This window comes from Harpegnathos saltator, unplaced genomic scaffold (genome assembly GCF_003227715.2).
Source record: "Harpegnathos saltator strain DR-91 unplaced genomic scaffold, Hsal_v8.6 scaffold139, whole genome shotgun sequence".
Classification (NCBI taxonomy): domain Eukaryota; kingdom Metazoa; phylum Arthropoda; class Insecta; order Hymenoptera; family Formicidae; genus Harpegnathos; species Harpegnathos saltator.
The window spans coordinates 1,520,001-1,537,442 of NW_020229916.1; the positions used below are offsets into that span (position 1 = coordinate 1,520,001).

The window sequence follows — 17,442 nt, forward strand, 5'->3', positions numbered from 1 at the left end:
GCAAGTTGGGAACATTGTCGCGCAGTTAGAAAATTTCACCGTTCCGTAACGGTTTCACGATGCGCGTCGCTAAACTTTGCGTTAATAAGACCGTCCATCAGACGATACTCCCAGGAGAGAGCGAGACCCCAGAACGAACAATATCTTTCTCTTTTTCTACTGTCGTTTGAAATCGAGCGATATTTCTCGTTTCGGTCGGACGCTTCGCTTTGCGTCGCGACGGATTAACGACGTTGCCCATCTCCGTTTTATGACATTCGAGTCACGCGATCGATTAAACAATAAAACCTTGGCGGCGATTCGTCGATACTCTTACGAGCGGAACGAGCCAGCGAATATCCAAATAAACAACGTCGAAACACACCAGTTAATCCAGGAATTAACGCGCGACGAATAATTTATCGGCGGCGGAAAATCGACGCTACAGAATCGTCCGATCGATATCATGAATAAATTTACCAGTTAATTACGATAATTAAATTGGCATGAAATTCGAGTGAAATTATTCTGTTTCCAACCTCTCTCGCTGTATTTTACATGTCCTTCCCAATTGTTATACCCTTTACTGGGAAACAGTAAGAGACGCGTCTTGTTGTGTCGCAATCATTGTTGCTAAGCACTCTTTAAACTCCGTACAATTTCGTACGGATTTCGCGATAGAGACAAAAATAATGAAATACGATACGTGAAATACATCGAGACGGGGGAAGGGGGGGGTGAGGGGGATGCTTCATCTTTCGCGCGATGTATTTCGCACAATTTAGGAAAAAGTTTTCCGCTCTTGTCTCGCGATGGCGCTATTTAAGGACGCAACGGATTACGGACTTCATCATTCAAACATGTTTCACGATCCACGTTCCATCTTCCATTTGACCTTTCCACGTTACTGGGTCGCTATCTTTCCTTCGTGAATTTTAACGAGCGTTGAAATTAACCACGCTAGACGCCGAACGCGAATTAGCAGCTGCGATGCGTGTTATCCGTGCGGTTATCCGTGTATTAATATACGTTGCCCGATTGAAGTCTTTCCTCGCGATTCGCGCGATTTGCGGACAAATAAGACAAGGGCGAGCACTGACGATGAGTCCGGGACTCGACTTGAAAAGACCAGGTGACTGAGGTAAAATTGTCAACGTTTGCCTCGAAGGATGATGATTTCGCCGGAAGCATGTGTAGCCGGAATTGGAGAGAAATTTTTTCATCTTCTCCGCGCGGGACATTAATTTCACGAGCAAGTGGACCTTATTCGATCTCGTTATTGCGATCATTGCCAATGCGCGCGATACAAAGAAAGAAATTCTGTCCACGACGGCGTTGTGAAGAAAATGTAGGCGTATTATCGGCAACCCGAAGACGAGCGAGGCGACGTCGCGATTGCGCCGTCTCTCGATATGATGGCGATTAAAATTTCATTACCTCGGGTACGGTCGCCTCCTGTTGTCTGCACAACATGAATCTATTCCTCAGCGCCCGCATGTTTCAATCTGCGAGCGAAGGGCCGTCGTTAAACTTTCTCACTGGACATTTGCATCTTTGCATGAGACGCCCTTAATCGTCATTCGGCTCGCTCCTATGTCGCTGCGTCATATTTACGCTGCGCTTGGTTAATTACGCTTGGTCCTTAACGCGCGCGTGTCCGGCCAGCTCGAGCCAATTCGAGTCCAAGCAGCGGAACTGCGAGGCAACGCGAGACAACAGCGAGCAGACACAGAACGACAGATTGGCTCACTTTTCGTAAAACAACAGCGAAGTGCGCTACGTGCGCTTGTCCAATTTGGAAAACACGAGTTGCAATATGAATTACAAGAGCTATCGTGGGAAAGCTGCGATAGCTTTCGTAACAAAATAATGCATGAACTTTTAATGCGCATGCATAATGTACAAGCTTCGCGTCCTATCCTATATAGCGGCGCGAAATTTCTAATTGTTGCAATAGTTATCAGTCACGATTAAATTGCCATGGTTGTATTATCGTTAGGTCAGACTTTGTCGCTTGCCGGTGCGAACGATGCCGATGGTGGTGATCAACGCGAAAGGAGAACGCGTCCAATTATACTTTATTAGTTATTAGTTGAATTTGCCATTTTTCTCCGAATGAATTCGATCGAATCGAAAGGCACGAGTCGTCCGTCCGTCCGTCCGTCCGTCCGTCCGTCCGTTCGACTCTTTCGAGATTGTCAGGCGCTTTCGGAGCTCGCCGCCGCCTCTCTGTAAGAGAACGGTCGATCGTTCGTTTCGTTATTGACACGGACCGTGTTACAATTAGCGAATCTCGATATCTGATTCTCGCGCAAAAGTACGACGAGCAAGGCGACTGAATGGACGCGTTAATTAACCCGCTACGTAATAAACGGCTGCGCGTCTCGCGCGACGCGCTGATATAAACTTGTGATCCGACTAGTGATCGAGCTTGATCGAGCATAATGTTTCGCTATCGTTTCGCCGAGCACGATTACCGTTTGATAACGCTCACGCGACTCGACTCGCGAGGGAACGAGCGAGTGTCTCTCTGTCGAGTTGCTAATTTGCGCTCACTTTGGGAATGCACGTGCGGTGCATTTTAATGTGAGAAAATTGTCCGTCTGTCGGAGAGATACGTAACGGCGTTGCCACTTTTGCGACGTGAAATAACGTACGTGCACGCACACACGCACGTGTGTGTGCTTTGTGTGACTTTGAAGGAATTACATAGTGTGTACACAGCTGCGTCTCCACGGCGCGAGTACGTCAAGAGTCTCTCTCTCTCTCTCTCTCTCTCTTTACCGTTCTTATAAACAGCGATAATTTTCTATTCGCGCTGGAATTGTTCATCCTAGAAATTGCGTCAGTCGTGGGAATTCATAGAATAGTGTATACACACGCGAACCGTATATTAGCCCTGTACATCTCCTTGTATCTCTTCCGAGGCTACTTTTATTTATAAAACGCGACAGAAAGAAAAAAAAAAAAGAGAAAGCTGGACGAGTGAAAATAAACAAATTTCTTCAGCTCAAGCAAAATTCTTTTCATCTCGGTTTTCGCCGCCAACTTGTAGACTGTCCGCGCAAAGTGTGCTTTGCAGGACAAGATCTTTTCCACGCAAAAAAGTTTTCCTTTCTTCCGTTTGTTAAGTGTCATAAAATGCTCTTACATTAAAATCGCGTACACGAGTACGATTCAAGTGTCTCGTAGACACCACAAGTCTCGCGCATGCGGTTGAATGCGGGGGCCGTGTTTAATAGTTGCTCACGCGTCGTCAATCGTATCGAGTAATGAAGCGCGTTTCTCGCGCTTTGTTTATTGAATAACTGCCACCGAGTGTCGATGCGATTACGTCGTTCAAACGAGGCTGTAAGAAACGAGGCAAGAAGTAGGGCAAAGTCGCGCGTTCTCAATTAGGCTTGTCACTTGCAAGGACGCGGTCCCGCACGATATAATTTTGTCGTTACGTTCGAAACGTAACCCCGGCGCTCTCACGATGGACGAAACTCTGTGGTAAGATGGACGATAGATAAAAATAATGATCAGAGATCAATCGAGCTTTTGCGAGCGTATAATTAAAAGTTTCGAAATATAGGTGGGATGAGGCAGGTACATTTTCTCTTCCCGTCTAATTTCACGCAAAGAGAAAGAAAGGAAATAAGAAAAAGAGAAATTGGACAACGTATCGTAAGAGATTACGATAACAATTTAAATAAATATCTAAACAGGACAGGATGGAGCTTGCACACGGGGAGAATTATCAGAGCAAAACATCCCGGATCGTTAGATCGTTACGAGTGTCGCAACTCTGGCAGTACCGAAAAAAGTTTCACACAGAAACGCGCCCTGAACGAGCGAGACTACACGCGTCTCCCTCGATAAAATCAACGAAATTAAAGTCCAGTCTGGCGAAAAGAAATCGGGGTTGCACAAACAAATGTTCACGCTCGTCGATGTTTTCGAGAGTCTCGCACTCTCTCAGTTTCACAGTCAATTAAATCGGACTTCCCCGTTTGCGAGGGCGACAGGCGTTATCTTCGCACGTGCCACGAGCGCATTTCGATAACGGCGAACGCACGTCACGCACGTGGCTCCGATAAAACGCGACACTTTCCGCTCTCGTAGCGCTCGAGAGTGCGGTGATTGCAACGGCAAGTGGAGTCGTACTGCTCGATGCGTTTCATCGTTTAATCGACGGTGACTTGTCGAACGACAGGGCCGTAGAAACGACGCTCATAGGCAGGGAGGCGTCATCGATTCTCGATCGAGACGGCGATTCGAGACCAAGTTTGCTTAGAGAGAAAGAGAAAGGGGGGGGGGAGAGAGAGAGGGAGGGAGAGAGAGCGGATCGTGACAATGTAGGCTTTAAATCGCAAGTTTTGACAAACCCGTCAACAAATTTCACGCGTCTTTCAGAAATGCTCGCATTGTAAATGTTGGAAGAAATGAAAAAAAGAAAAAAAAAAAAGAAAAAGAACAAGAAGAAAACACGTGTTGAATGTACGACGATGTTCTCGATATCGATTGAAAATACCGTTTATCAACAATCTTAGCGAAACCCGGGGTCTCGCTAACTTGTCGAGTAAATTTGTCAAATTGATTTTCGTAAAATAATCGCGACCTTTCTCTCGTCTTGATGCAACACGTACGACGTTAAAGGGATCTTTCGAGATCACCAGTCAAGATTATGTGTTTGGCGAGGCCAATCTCTCACGTTGTTTGACGATGCCTCCCGAGAATCGATAAGTGGGATTCGCCAGCCTAATGCCGGCGACCGTGCACCGTGCATCGTTCTAATTTTACAGAGATGTTACTAACACGCGTGCCGCGCGGCACCGCAACGTGCGGACATAATGGAGAGAGAAGTTGCATCTGTAAATGTGGCCGGTTGGTCCAATGGGGTACGTACACACGTAAGCGAGATTTTGCGGGATGGACTTTGGAGAGTTGGATTTTGCGCGATTACCTTTGCGCGTTACATTTCCGCCAGTGGCCAGTCTAAAATCGGTGACTGACAATCGTGAATCAAATAAATCTCAGTCTCTCCAAATCTCTCGTAAAACATTCATTCATCCATCGATCGTGCGTTTCCCAAAACGAGCCGCCCCCCTTCGGCGGACAATCTCAATCTCCATTTATCTCAAACGATTATTCGTCCGAGGCACGCTTCGTCCGCTGTGCAATCTTTTCAAACATCGACCAATCAGAACGAATAACACGCCGAAACGAATACGCAACGAAATTTTATTTACTCACGAGCGGAGATAAAACGATGCGTGCGTCATATTCTTTTTCTCTTACGCAACGTGTCGCAAGTCAGACCCCGCGATACGCGCAATATAGAGTTTTCGTTCTTTCTCTCTCCTTTTTCCCCCTTTCTTTTTAATCACGCGTTGCGCCGAATTAAATGACAAACTGCAAAATCATAACGCGAAATTGCGCAAAACGTCGCATCGTCGGCGCGACGAGAGTTGGCGAAATTGGAGATAACGCGATAAATTGCGCGTGGCGAAAAAACGCACACACACACACACACACACACACGAGAAAAAGTCCAGCTCGTACTCACCTTTAACTTGCGCCTTGCGTTGAATTTCTTCAAGCAGTCCACGGTCTCTTGTCTGTGCACCACGGATGCGACACGCTCACGTTGCTGAAACATCAAGTAAAAAGAGCGATATCAGGAGCTGTCCTGACTGGAACGACTGTATCAAGTCGTCCGGAATTAGATCTTAATCCTCGCGCGCTTCGTCGAGAATGAAATTTTATCGTCGTAGGCCGTAGCCAGAGAAAGCGGCCAATGATTATGACTGAGTGTCCCGATACGGGCGACGATCGCAAACTAGTACGCGAAGAAACTACGTAATCGATATTTGCAATACACGCTAGTTGCAAGCCGGCATGCACATTGTCACAGGTGTTTAGACCGAAATATAGCGATACAAAAATATCTCGCTCTTTTGCCCGACGTCATCCCATACGCGATCGCGGTACGCTATCGCGCGTTGTTTTATCAATTCATATTCCATTTATCGTAATTCGATTTCCGTTTCATCCGATTCGAATAACCATTTTGCATTTTAACGTATTAAATTACAAATGCGATAAGTCGTATATTACGCAACGCGTTGCACTGCACGAATATATATTATATAGAAACACGATACTTGCTGAGTGAAGTTTCTACACACCGTATACCGGATGCGTATACCGGTTAAATTCGGGGACTGATCTCGCATGGCCGAGTGCGATTATGTTACTTCTGAATTACACGGTTGTACGAATTTCACTGCACTGCGATGATAACACAGTGGTGGACGGTACTTACGCAGATCCATGGATGCTTCAGTGCCTCGCTGGCAGTGATCCTCTTTCCTGGATTCACCGTCAGCATCTGATTGATAAGGTTCTTGGCTTCCGGCGTGACGGTGTCCCATTCTGGACTCGGATACTGCGGAACAGCAAACATGACATTGGCGACACAAGAGTTCGAAACGGCGCCGAAAGGATTCTTTTCGGTAATTATATATTTTTGTCTCCGCACATACAAATAACGTGTGATGATGCACCGAGCGAGAACGAAGTGAGAAGAAGCTACTCTCTATATTGTACTGTGTGAGAGAAGCAGCGGGTCCGCCGCGAATAGCCCGTCGCGTCTGCGTACTAAAGTACTGAAAGTACGACGCGTTCTAGGAAGATCCATCCGGAAGATATATCAAAGTATATTGACACGATACATACGTCGTACGATCCGGCCTTGATCTGCGCGTAAAGTCGATGCTGATCCTCGTCCCAGAATGGCGGGTAGCCGACGAGGAGGATGTACAGGATGACACCGCACGCCCAGATGTCGACCGGTTTCCCGTACGGCTCTTTCTTCAACACTTCCGGGCTGAGGTAGCCGGGCGTTCCCGCGAAACCTTTCGGAGCAATCACAATCAGGTTTATTCCCGCTCGAAGGATAAGAACGCGACGATTCGCGCGCGGGCTACCGAATGATTACACGGGATCAAGGTATTACGTGCGCGAAATCACGGGAAATCACCCGGGAGTTATCCCGTTCGTTGTCGAAACTAACCTTCCCTCGCAGGCGCTCGGAGGCGAGGAAGGAGGAGGTTGGTTTTGGGAGAAATATATATACTCGCATCGCACGCTTTTACCGTGTTTACATTTTACCTTGCCCACTCTTTGTCCTACGAGTGTCTTTTCATTGTGCTTCGTAAACACTTCCGAGCGACGTCAATGTCGATAGTGGTGGAATGTTGACGCTAAAGAGGAAAAGTACAGCGAGTAGCAAGACGTATCGACAGAGTAAGTTCGTCACGCAATTTCAGTGCGCAGCGCGAGCGAACCGATTCTGAAAGTTTGTTCGAAATACTCGTTGACCACATGCAAGAAAGAAAATATCGGAAAGATATATTTGGCATGTTTCTTCCAAATGTCTGTACGGATCTCATCACTATGCAAACAGGAACGTACATGTGTCAAACAGGCGAGTGGTTGGCGTGGTCCGGGCTTGATAATAAATGACGGATCTGTTATTGGAAAAGTTCAATTCTGCGATTGACCGAATTTTTCATTTATTTCCCTACGGCCAAAATGCACGCGCGCGCAGTTTGCAGTAATCGTTTGCAGCGACGCGGTGGAATCTGAAAAAGCGTATCGTCGCGCGGCTGCACAATTTACGGAAAATTCCGAAATTATACATTTCTCTGGCGTATCGGTTACATTCGATCATTCGGTACATACGATTACAAAAGCCAACAAGTATTTAGCGTCGCGATTGGCGACACGTGGTTTTCATTCTTCGCAGAAGGATTATCCGAGAAAATACAACAATGCCGCGATGGCTACGTTGGCGGGCGGGAGAGAGAGAGAGAGAGAGAGAGAGAGAGAGAGAGAGAGAGAGAGAGAGAGAGAGAGAGAGAGAGAGAGAGAGAGAAAATGCCGTGAAATTTTTTCGGAATTAATGACAACGGGAGGAACGTAACAGACAATTTAGATGCGAGTTTCGTCATTTTCTTTTGTCCCCGATTTTTTATTTTAGCAATTTATTTTAGGCAATTTTAGCGTGCTCTGCCGCGCGTGTAATTAATTTTCGATAAGCACGCACCGCCGTTACGTAATGGCAATCGCAATCGGAACGCAGGCGCTTTGACGCAGCAAAAATATGGTGCTGTGTGCAATTAACCCGGTTGCTAACGGTTGCCCCCGGAAATCCACCGCCGTCAGTGAGCGTCGCGGACATTGGAGCTTTTCGTTGGATCGGCCAATGTTGCAATCTTTTCGCGAGTGCGTTAAATCATTGAGAGTGAGAGAGAGAGAGAGACGCGAACCGTGTTACACAGCTTTTTCACATAGTCGCGATCGCGAACACGAGGAGAAGTATTGCGTGGTGGGATATTTACTCGGGACAAGTTGTCAGGTCCCCCTCCCCCCCTCCCGTAAAGGCCAACATTGCGATTGATGAATGTTTTTTACGTGGACTATCCCTGTATCTCGCGTTCCTCTATGTAGATGTAAATTAAACGGCTCATCTTGCCGCAGCAAGTTGTAAAATGTGATGTAAAATCGCTGCGGAGCGCTGCGACGAATGAAATGTTGATTTTGCGAATGATAACGCGTCTCAATTCTCGCATCAAGCCTCCGATGTATCCCTAAATCCTTTTGCTAATCGCTTTAATTCATTCATCAAAGTTATGCAACTTTGCGCGCCGAGTAATATCCATTTCTTTTCTTTTTTACATATTTCCGACGCGCGTGGCAGCACGCGTGTTTTGCAGCTCTCGGAAAAACTGAAGGCAAGAAGGGCGAGAGGGAGAGAGAAGAAAAAATCGATCGCGGAGATAAGCGTGAAAGGCGAAGAACGTTGCCGGATAAGCGTTGCCGGGACACTCGCAATATCGTGTATCGGGACATATGTGCTGTCCCAGGAAGATCGATCTTAATTGTAACGACGAACTGCTTTTCGTCGGTTGTAAGTAGATTCAGAGCGCTTGATGAGAAAGGACAAGAATCGAATAAAGAAATTGCTCATGATTCATTTCAGATCAGTCCTTAGCGATCGTTTAAAAATATACGAGAAATGATTATATTTCGATCGTTTGATGCTTCCTTTGATGAGCGAGAGGAGATACCGTGTGTCCTCCAACTTTTCGAGAAGTCGTTGAAAGTCGCTAAAATTAAGATCCGCGAGAGCTCTCACATTGGACGGACGCGCGGAAAAAAGCGTTATCGGATAACTTCCCCTTTGCATTTTTATGTACATAAAGGGAGACAAAACGAGCAGCCGAGCAGAACAAGTGTTGTTGTTTCAATGAGTTTATCTGTATATTCAAATACCACCACGTCTCACGCAGCCGTCTATGTGTGCGTTAATACACATGTAAATCACTTAAGAAGACAGCAAAAAATAGGTAGAAAGGTCAAAGTTCACGGTTCGGGTTGCAAATTACATGAGAAACAACGAGATAACTCGCGAATGCACCAGAGCAAACATTTAATTAAAAAACAATCTTTTCACGGAGAAAAGTGATGATATTTTTGAAAGAAATAAGATTTGAAGAGCCAGACACTACTTGCGGCCATCTTTCGCCTTCTTTTGCATGGGAGAAAATTGTAAAACGACGAAAAGTAACGAAATATATGAAGGAAGGCAAGAGAGAAGGAAATATGAAACAACGAGAAGGACGAGACGCGCGTAGAACGTGAAGAGAGAGAGAGAGAGAGAGAGAGAGAGAGAGAGAGAGAGAGAGAGGAAAAAGTTTTGTAATTTCGTCTAAACACAGGCATGCGACAGTGCCTTTTCCGAGAGTAAGTAATAAGTTTGCGATAGGTTGGACACATCATTGATATTTCCTCCTGATATTACGTTAACGCGCGTGTTTCGTATCCGTAAGAAAATGATACGTTAGACGATACGAAAACCGGTGGATACCGCGTGGACAGTCGCGACAGCGCTGTATAACATTCTCGAACAAGAGCGAGATAACAAAGTAGCTTGTATCGCGTGTTTCGCTCGAAAATTACAGTGTCAGATGTCAGGTTTGCAATTTGAGTCACGACAGTCTGTAAAATCCTGTTATTCTTCTCGATATTAATCGATTAATACTTGATTTGCTCGATCGAAAGTCTCGGTACTGTCCTTGCTCGCTCTCTCTCTCTCTCTCTCTCTCTCTCTCTCTCTCCTCTCTTTTTTATTTTTTCGTCTCTTTTATCCGACAAAGTTGTATTCTAGCTAATGGAATTAGATTCCAAAATTGAGACGATCCGGTGATTTCGATACATCCATCGCGAGATAGTAACAATCGAAGTCAACGCGTACGCTCGACAAACCTCCTCGACAATCGTACGCGCGCGGCCTATCGGCACAGCGAATGCCATTGAATAGCGTGATTATTCGGCGCGATAAGCGAGCCTTCCGAATTCCGGTTTCCATCGGAATTTCGCGACGAAAGAGACGATCGAGCAGCCGTGTCACCGATTAGGGATGAAATATCATCGCGGCCGAAACGTCGGCATCGCACGCTCTCTCTTCACGCGGTCGTGCGACGAAATATCGTGGCGACGTTCGATTGCTTGCGGATCAACGACAAATATGTCGTAGCTGCGCGCGCGAAAGAATAAGAGAGAGAGAGAGAGAGAGAGAGAGAGAGAGAAAGAGGTGCTCCGACGGATTAATTGAGCGGAAAAATTGGGGTCAACTTACCATACCATGCCTGCGCTTCTCCCTGCACCTCGATCGCCAGGCCAAAGTCTGCCAGTTTCACAGCCGCCCCTTTCGCTTTGCTCGCGAGGAGCAGATTTTCGGGCTGCAACAGAAAGAAACAGAGTGACGTCGCAACGACTGCTGCTGCGCCGCGCAATTTTCTCGCGCGCGCGCGCGCGGGTTGAAATCTCGGCTCAAATTGGAAGAGTTCCACACTTCGAACAAGTATCTCTGCGCGATATCTCATTCCGCGGTGTCTCGTTGACATCTCCTAACGTTGACGTTAAGACGGACCGACATTTTTCTCCCACGACGGAATTGAAATCGCGGCTCAGAGTTGGCGAGAGTTGCTTAGCTCTGAAAATTGAAAGGGAGTGCTCCGGCTTCGATAGTTTTAAGCTTCGATAGAGGGAGAGAGTGAGAGAGTGAGAGTGAGTGAACGAGAAAGAGAGAGAGAGAGAGAGCGAGAGAGAGAGAGAGAGAGAGAGAGAGCACGCTCGATAGAAAACACCGCCTCGCTATTATTGTCTAGGTTTTCCGGGACATTTCGCGGAAATCGCGGAAAGTAGACGACGCATTGAACGGAAATGCATTGTGAAAAAATAGACCGCGCGCGGGCGCCTGTTTGCTTCGGTCGCTTTATTTCAACGTCGGCTCCGTAAACGCGCAGTCCGCTCGGCAAACTCTCTCTCTCTCTCTCCCTCTCTCTCTCTCTCTCGCTCTTTCCCCCTCCTCTACGTACTTTGAGATCCCGGTGTACAACTCCGTTATGGTGGCAGTGATGAACACTTTCCAGGATTTGTTGAATACAGTGCGAGGCGTCGGCCTCGCTGTAGAATTCCCGGGCGACGATGTCCTCGAACAGTTCTCCGCCGGTGACTCTGTAAGCGTTTTACGGTTCAATTCCATTTCGCGGAGCGCGCACGCACGGGACGAGGAGAGAGGACTGAAAGGGGCTGAAAGGGGGTTCTTGCATGGGAGAAGAATATCGCGCATGGGGAAAAAAAAAAGAGCGGGTAATATTTAATCCTGGGAATAAATAATGGGGTAATGTGAGCTTTCGTAAACACGCACGAGCGAGCGCACTCCGCAGCTTGGTTCATAAAGGCGCATAAAGGCGTACGACTTGCCCGAGATTTCACTCGCGAGCGATAACGAAATCGTATCAAGCGAGCCGCCAAGTCGATGGCTGTACAGCGACGCGCGGGGGTGAATAATAACGGGCGAGGTGAGACGCGATGCGGACGTACTCACACGTGGGTGAAGAACGCTGTTAAGCGGAATTAAGAGGGATTAACTGCTGGAGCAGCGGAAATTCGACGGGCGGAGCCGAAAATAGCGGGCTGCGTCGACAATAAAAAGTCAAGCGGAAGACGAACGAGCGAAATGAAATCCCCTCGTAACCCGGAGATTAATCGCGGCGGCTTGGCGAATTAGCAAAGCGCGTTGCCGTGCCGTGCCGTGCCGTGCCGTGCCGCGTCGTGTCGGACCACGTGGCAAGAAAGAGAAAGGAGATTTATACACCGCTACGCGGTGTAAATCAGCGTTACGAATATCCATGTGACGCGGTATGTGCGCGCGCCGAAATTAAATTAGACGCGATATATACTTTCTCGTCTCGGCCCGACACGTCGGGGAGATCGACCGTCGACGATATTGAAAGACCGCGAGAGAGAGAGAGAGAGAGAGAGAGAGAGAGAGAGAGAGAGAGAGAGAGAGATCGGTATCTCGTCCGATACAATTAGAGCTCACAAATTGCCTCGTTGTTGCTCGCCCTGGGAGCCGCGATTAATGGAGTCGCGACGATGACTCGAGAGAATATCGAGAGAATTACGGCGGCTCGATTACGGCTCGAGTGCTCCCAACACGAGAAGAGATCGTCCAGATCGAGGTCCGAGGAACGTTTTTGACGTTGGAAACAACACACGTTGTCGTTGAAACGTTAAACATTGTCTAGGTGTACAGGTGTATAGGTGCCAATCGCACCTATTTGATTTCGTTCAAGAACCACGCCTTTTATACCTTCGCCTCAGAGTCTAACGGCAGCCTAACGGGACGTTCTACGATTCGAAGCAACTACTACTTTTGTTCGGTGCACAACACTTCAGGTCAGGTCAGGTGCAATTCTAATTCTTCTCGCGAATGAAATTGGCGTAATAAACGCAAGAAAAGGAAGAGAAAAGGAAACATTCGTAATTATCAGGCGTAACAGCAGAGATTTCCTTCTTTCGTCGTATATAAGATCAAACTGCGTCGTTTCTCTCTCTCTCTCTCTCTTTCTTTCTCTCTCTCTCTCTCCGATCGTGTCGACGGTTGTGTACAGATGGAAAGGTATCGGGCAACTATTAAAAAGGAACGAATCGCCTCCGTCCGCAAGTCGTGCGTCATCGTTCGGCAATCGGCCGAGATTTTAATCTCATGAAACACGTCGGTCCGAGTCGGCCCGACCTCAAACAGCCTCGCTCTCTGATCGAAGAGAGCGTGGGGACACGTATGGAAATTAAATTAGATCTAACGGTGGAGAGAGAGAGAGACGACGACGGCGATTCGGTGTACTTACAGGTCAAAGACGAGATAATGGAAGTTTTCTTCTTGTATACTGTCGTGCAATCTCACTGTAACAGAAAGAACGACGAGAGGTATAAGCTACTGACTCGTACTTTGAACGATTCTCGATCGATATCTTTAAAACTTGCATGTATCTTTAAGAAGACAACGAGACAAAAACGAAATCAAGCGCGATATCGTCGTTATTATTGTTATCATTGTTATCATCGTTGTTTCGCTGGTATTTCTCTGTTCTCCGCTTGCCTCTCTCACTTTCTCGTCCGCTATATAAATTTTACCATGGAATCAAATTTCTTTGGACGCGACGTTCCATCACACACAGGTGTCGCGCCGGATTCGCGCCAAGGTAAGATTTTTCGACGAGTCAATCTGCAATCTGCGGATCTAATCCGAATTTCGCGGCTTTGCGACGCGGCGAACGACCCACTCGCGGTTCTCAAGCTGATTTCGGGTTATACGGTTTCGCGAACGTGGCAATCGGCAAGCCACGAATAGCACCCGACGACATCAACATCATGGGTCGACTAGATCGTATCGTATCGTATTCGAACGTGCAGACGTGACGCTGTTATCCAGCGCGGTCTTTAATGTCATCGTACACAATCGTGTCGCGCCGTTGTGTCTCGTCGAATTTTTGTGCCTTTTCGGGCGGACGATTGCCGCCAATTAGCTCTCTCCGAATGGCCGTGTAATCACATCGAGCCACACAATCGATTTAGGTATTTCCGAGCTGATGCGGCTGAAAGAGAGCGCACTCGGCACAAGTTTGTCGTGCCGAACAAATATAACATGTGATCCGCTTAATTCCGCATTTTAAGGGATATAAATCCAGAGCACGTAAGAGAGCAATTCGCTTCTTAACAACTTATACGATTCAACGTCGTCGATCCTCGTCATTGTGACAGCTTACTAATGGAAGCTTACTTTAGCCAATCTATAATTCGCGACGAATGTAGTAGGACTTCGCTTCGCGACGTTCCGTCGCGAATTTCAGATCAGCGAGCCTGACTCGACTGATTCGTGTTATATATGTAATACAATCGCAAGACAATCGATGTGTGCGCGCGTGATCACAATCGAGTCGAGGGTCAACGAAGGGGCGTTTCTCGCGCGACCCGAGAGTTCAGCTTCTTAATCGGAGTCAAGCGAAGGAGACGCGGCTCCGGTTCGTGCGAAAAACGGTGCGACTCGGCACGCGTAACGATTCGCCGAGAAGCCTTTCGCGCGACGCTCAAGTCTTAGATCGGTGATTCGCTTCTCGCTTAAATCACTCAAGATTATCTTCTCCCTTGTCAATGAACGAGCGAGTCTTCCCCATTACGAGACTTGCGCCAACCGTGACGTACTCGCCCACATAACGTAATCGCGATCGATGAGGGCAGAGGATTCGAACATTTTTTTCTCTCTCGCTGAAATTGTATCCTTCCGCCGAGGGAAGCACCTTGCTTTCGGCGTGCTTCGACGATGGGATTTGCATGCTGTTGTTCTTTCGGAAATTGCGAGCCGTTGGATTAACTCGCGCGCGCGCGCGTTCGTTCGCGCAAACTGACTCTCCTCTCTGAGAAAAATTCCAGCTTTGTCTTGCGCGTTTCTGCGCGTGGTTCACCCACATTCGTCCGTTCCCGTTTACTCGGCAATGCTTCCGCCGCAATGCGCCGTTCTCTATGCGTACCTATTTCGAGATCGATCAACCAACCAAGTGGGTTGCCACTGCGCACCGCTATAATGAGAGCGGAGAACTTTTCCTCCTGATGGACGACATCACTTGAGTCCAGGGCGCGACAACTCGCTCCGCGTCGTCGTTTCATCGACGATTGGCGAGATCTCGCCGAACGAATCGAACGAAAACCGGTATTTCTCCGACGTGCGCTGTCACTCCGCGTCTCGACGAGCAAAGAAAATTTAATGAGAAGCAACGCTTCTCCGCGATACCGCGATAGGAAATCGTGCCCCGTCCCCCTCCCGATCGAGATGAATACGATAGCTTGGTAACGCGCGTTTTTCCGCTCCTCGAACTACGGCGAAATCCGGTGAGTCGCTAACGGTGAAATCAATTTCACATTTAAAAGGACGCTAAAAGGAATCGATCGCGCAATATATGAGAAACGAATGTCGATGCGTCCGCGCAAAAGGCACGAGACGTTATAATTGATGCGACACGATGTCACTATCAATTATAATATAATGCTCGACGAGACGAGCAAGCTGCGGTGGAACAAATGATCGTCGTTAGCGAGAACATGGAATGGGGTTTCCGTGCGCGGCAGGCAGCGCCGATAATCCGATAAAGCGCGCGCGCGATTAATATCAAACGAATATAATTTCGGCAAATTTGAATTCTTAAAGCCGTGTCGTCACGCGCGGCTCGAGAGCAGACGAGCGTGACTTTACACTTTCGTCGCACTTTTCACCCTCGACGGGATCAGAGAACCGCAGAGGATCGAACCCACCTCCTCTTCCTTTGATAGCGCGCTCGATCCAATAAGACCCAAACGGGGGGACTCGAGATGGCAGAGACGAGACGAGACGAGAAGAGAATGAGGATTATCAGAATGCATATCGATGATGAGAGAAGAAGGTCGCGTTTGTCGATCAAAAGGTAAAGAGAGGAAGAAGAAAAAGAAAAAAAACTAATAGCAGCACGGTGCGCCAAATGTCGAAAATGATTATCGCGTTGATTCGATCACCGACTGAACAATTTTGTCCCTCCCGCTTTTGCGAATATTGTACCTTTCATTACAATAATCACGCAAGTATTTCGAAATTTCTTTTCCCAATATTCATGCTTAAGAGTTAGAGATGTAGCTTGCGAATAAACATCCTTCGCAAATGCGTCACGTGTAAACACATTTGCGCGGCGAAAGATTTGAGAAATGCAATACGTACATTCCTCACACAATCGGTTGTAGCGATAAAATCGATGTAGCGGTGACGCGCTACATCGATTGTAAACCCCGGATTGAAGCGCCACCAAATACCAAAGTTCATCGTATGCATCTTTCTACCGTCCACATCCTTTTCAAATGAATCTCGTGAGCTCGTGAGAAAAGCGAGGAGGGAGAGAAGAGGCCAGAATCCATCTTCTCGCCCTTTGAACCCTCCTCCGATCCGAATAAGATGTGGTCGGAAAAACGAGCTCGTAGATACTACCAAGACAGATATTATTGGCGAGAATTTTTCTGTCGACGAGGGGAGTTTGTTCGCTTCGACAGAAACGTTATAATCCGAGGTAGCAGAAAAAAAATTCGGCAATCGCAATGCGAGCAAGTTGCTAAGAGTACAACTTATCGATCGACTCTTGTTAAATAAACGGAATATCATTACAAATACGTCACATGTAAATACGTGTTAATTCCATGCGCGTGCACGGCATAATAATAACGACAAAAAGAAATGGTAGGAACGCTAACGATCGCGGTAGCCGACAAGAGAGAAGAGAGAGAGAGAGAGAGAGAGAGAGAGATGACTAACACACACAAGTATCGATCCTCGAAGCCACACCTCGGCGTACATAGCTCTGCGCGGTGCTACGCTCTTTCGCTGCGATTACATTTGCGCGAGCATTTGGATCCTGATCAAAATCGCGACTTAAGTATCATTCACAGAAGGGAATCGCGAAACGCGCGATCGAAGGCGTTCGCGGACGCTTCTGGTAGTTTGTTAAGACGGTAAGACGATTACCAGGTCGTCTTACGGTATAAAGAAACCTCGTTAGCCAGCAGCCTTCGCTATTATCCCGACGCTCATCCCGACGGGCGCCGTTATATTTCTCGTGGCTCAACTTAGCCCCTTGGCTCGGGGCTGAAGAGAGGCTCGGCCGATCCCTCCTTAAAATCGTGATAGTGCGTCTGCACTGATCGAGGGAGGGCCGATTACCCGCCGAGTGAAGATGGTTCTGATCACGATGAGAGAGATCGCTGTATGCAGACACGCTTTGGGGGCATTGTTTGAGGTCTCGTCTCGTGACGTTGATGTGGTTGGGGTGGTACGAAATAAAAGATCATTGATTCGCAGTAAAAATATATCGTTCGTCCCAGTTCGACCGAGTGACACGAGCGACGGGGCAAAGTTTTGGAGAAGGAACTTTCGGAAGCGCACGAAACCACGCCGATGTTTCTCCTGGTGACACTCGCGCGCGCGAGATCGTATCCATCACGCGCACGGTCGCGCACGGAATAGTCCAAAGGGAGGTGGGGTAGGGGGGT

At 47.7% G+C, this 17,442-nt stretch overlaps 1 protein-coding gene across 27 annotated transcripts in view; it reads right to left on the reverse strand.

Moving 5' to 3' along the window:
• CaMKII (Calcium/calmodulin-dependent protein kinase II) overlaps window positions 1-17,442 on the reverse strand; it is a 113,078-nt gene that overhangs the window by 46,894 nt on the left and 48,742 nt on the right. For all 27 annotated transcript variants that reach the window (XM_025308106.1, XM_025308105.1, XM_025308104.1 and 24 more), the window contains exons 4-9: window positions 13,230-13,284; window positions 11,412-11,550; window positions 10,670-10,772; window positions 6,703-6,881; window positions 6,290-6,412; window positions 5,531-5,614 (exon numbers count right to left, since the gene is read on the reverse strand). In XM_025308106.1, coding sequence (XP_025163891.1) covers window positions 5,531-5,614; window positions 6,290-6,412; window positions 6,703-6,881; window positions 10,670-10,772; window positions 11,412-11,550; window positions 13,230-13,284 — 683 coding nt within the window. The remainder of the gene's footprint in view (window positions 1-5,530; window positions 5,615-6,289; window positions 6,413-6,702; window positions 6,882-10,669; window positions 10,773-11,411; window positions 11,551-13,229; window positions 13,285-17,442) is intronic.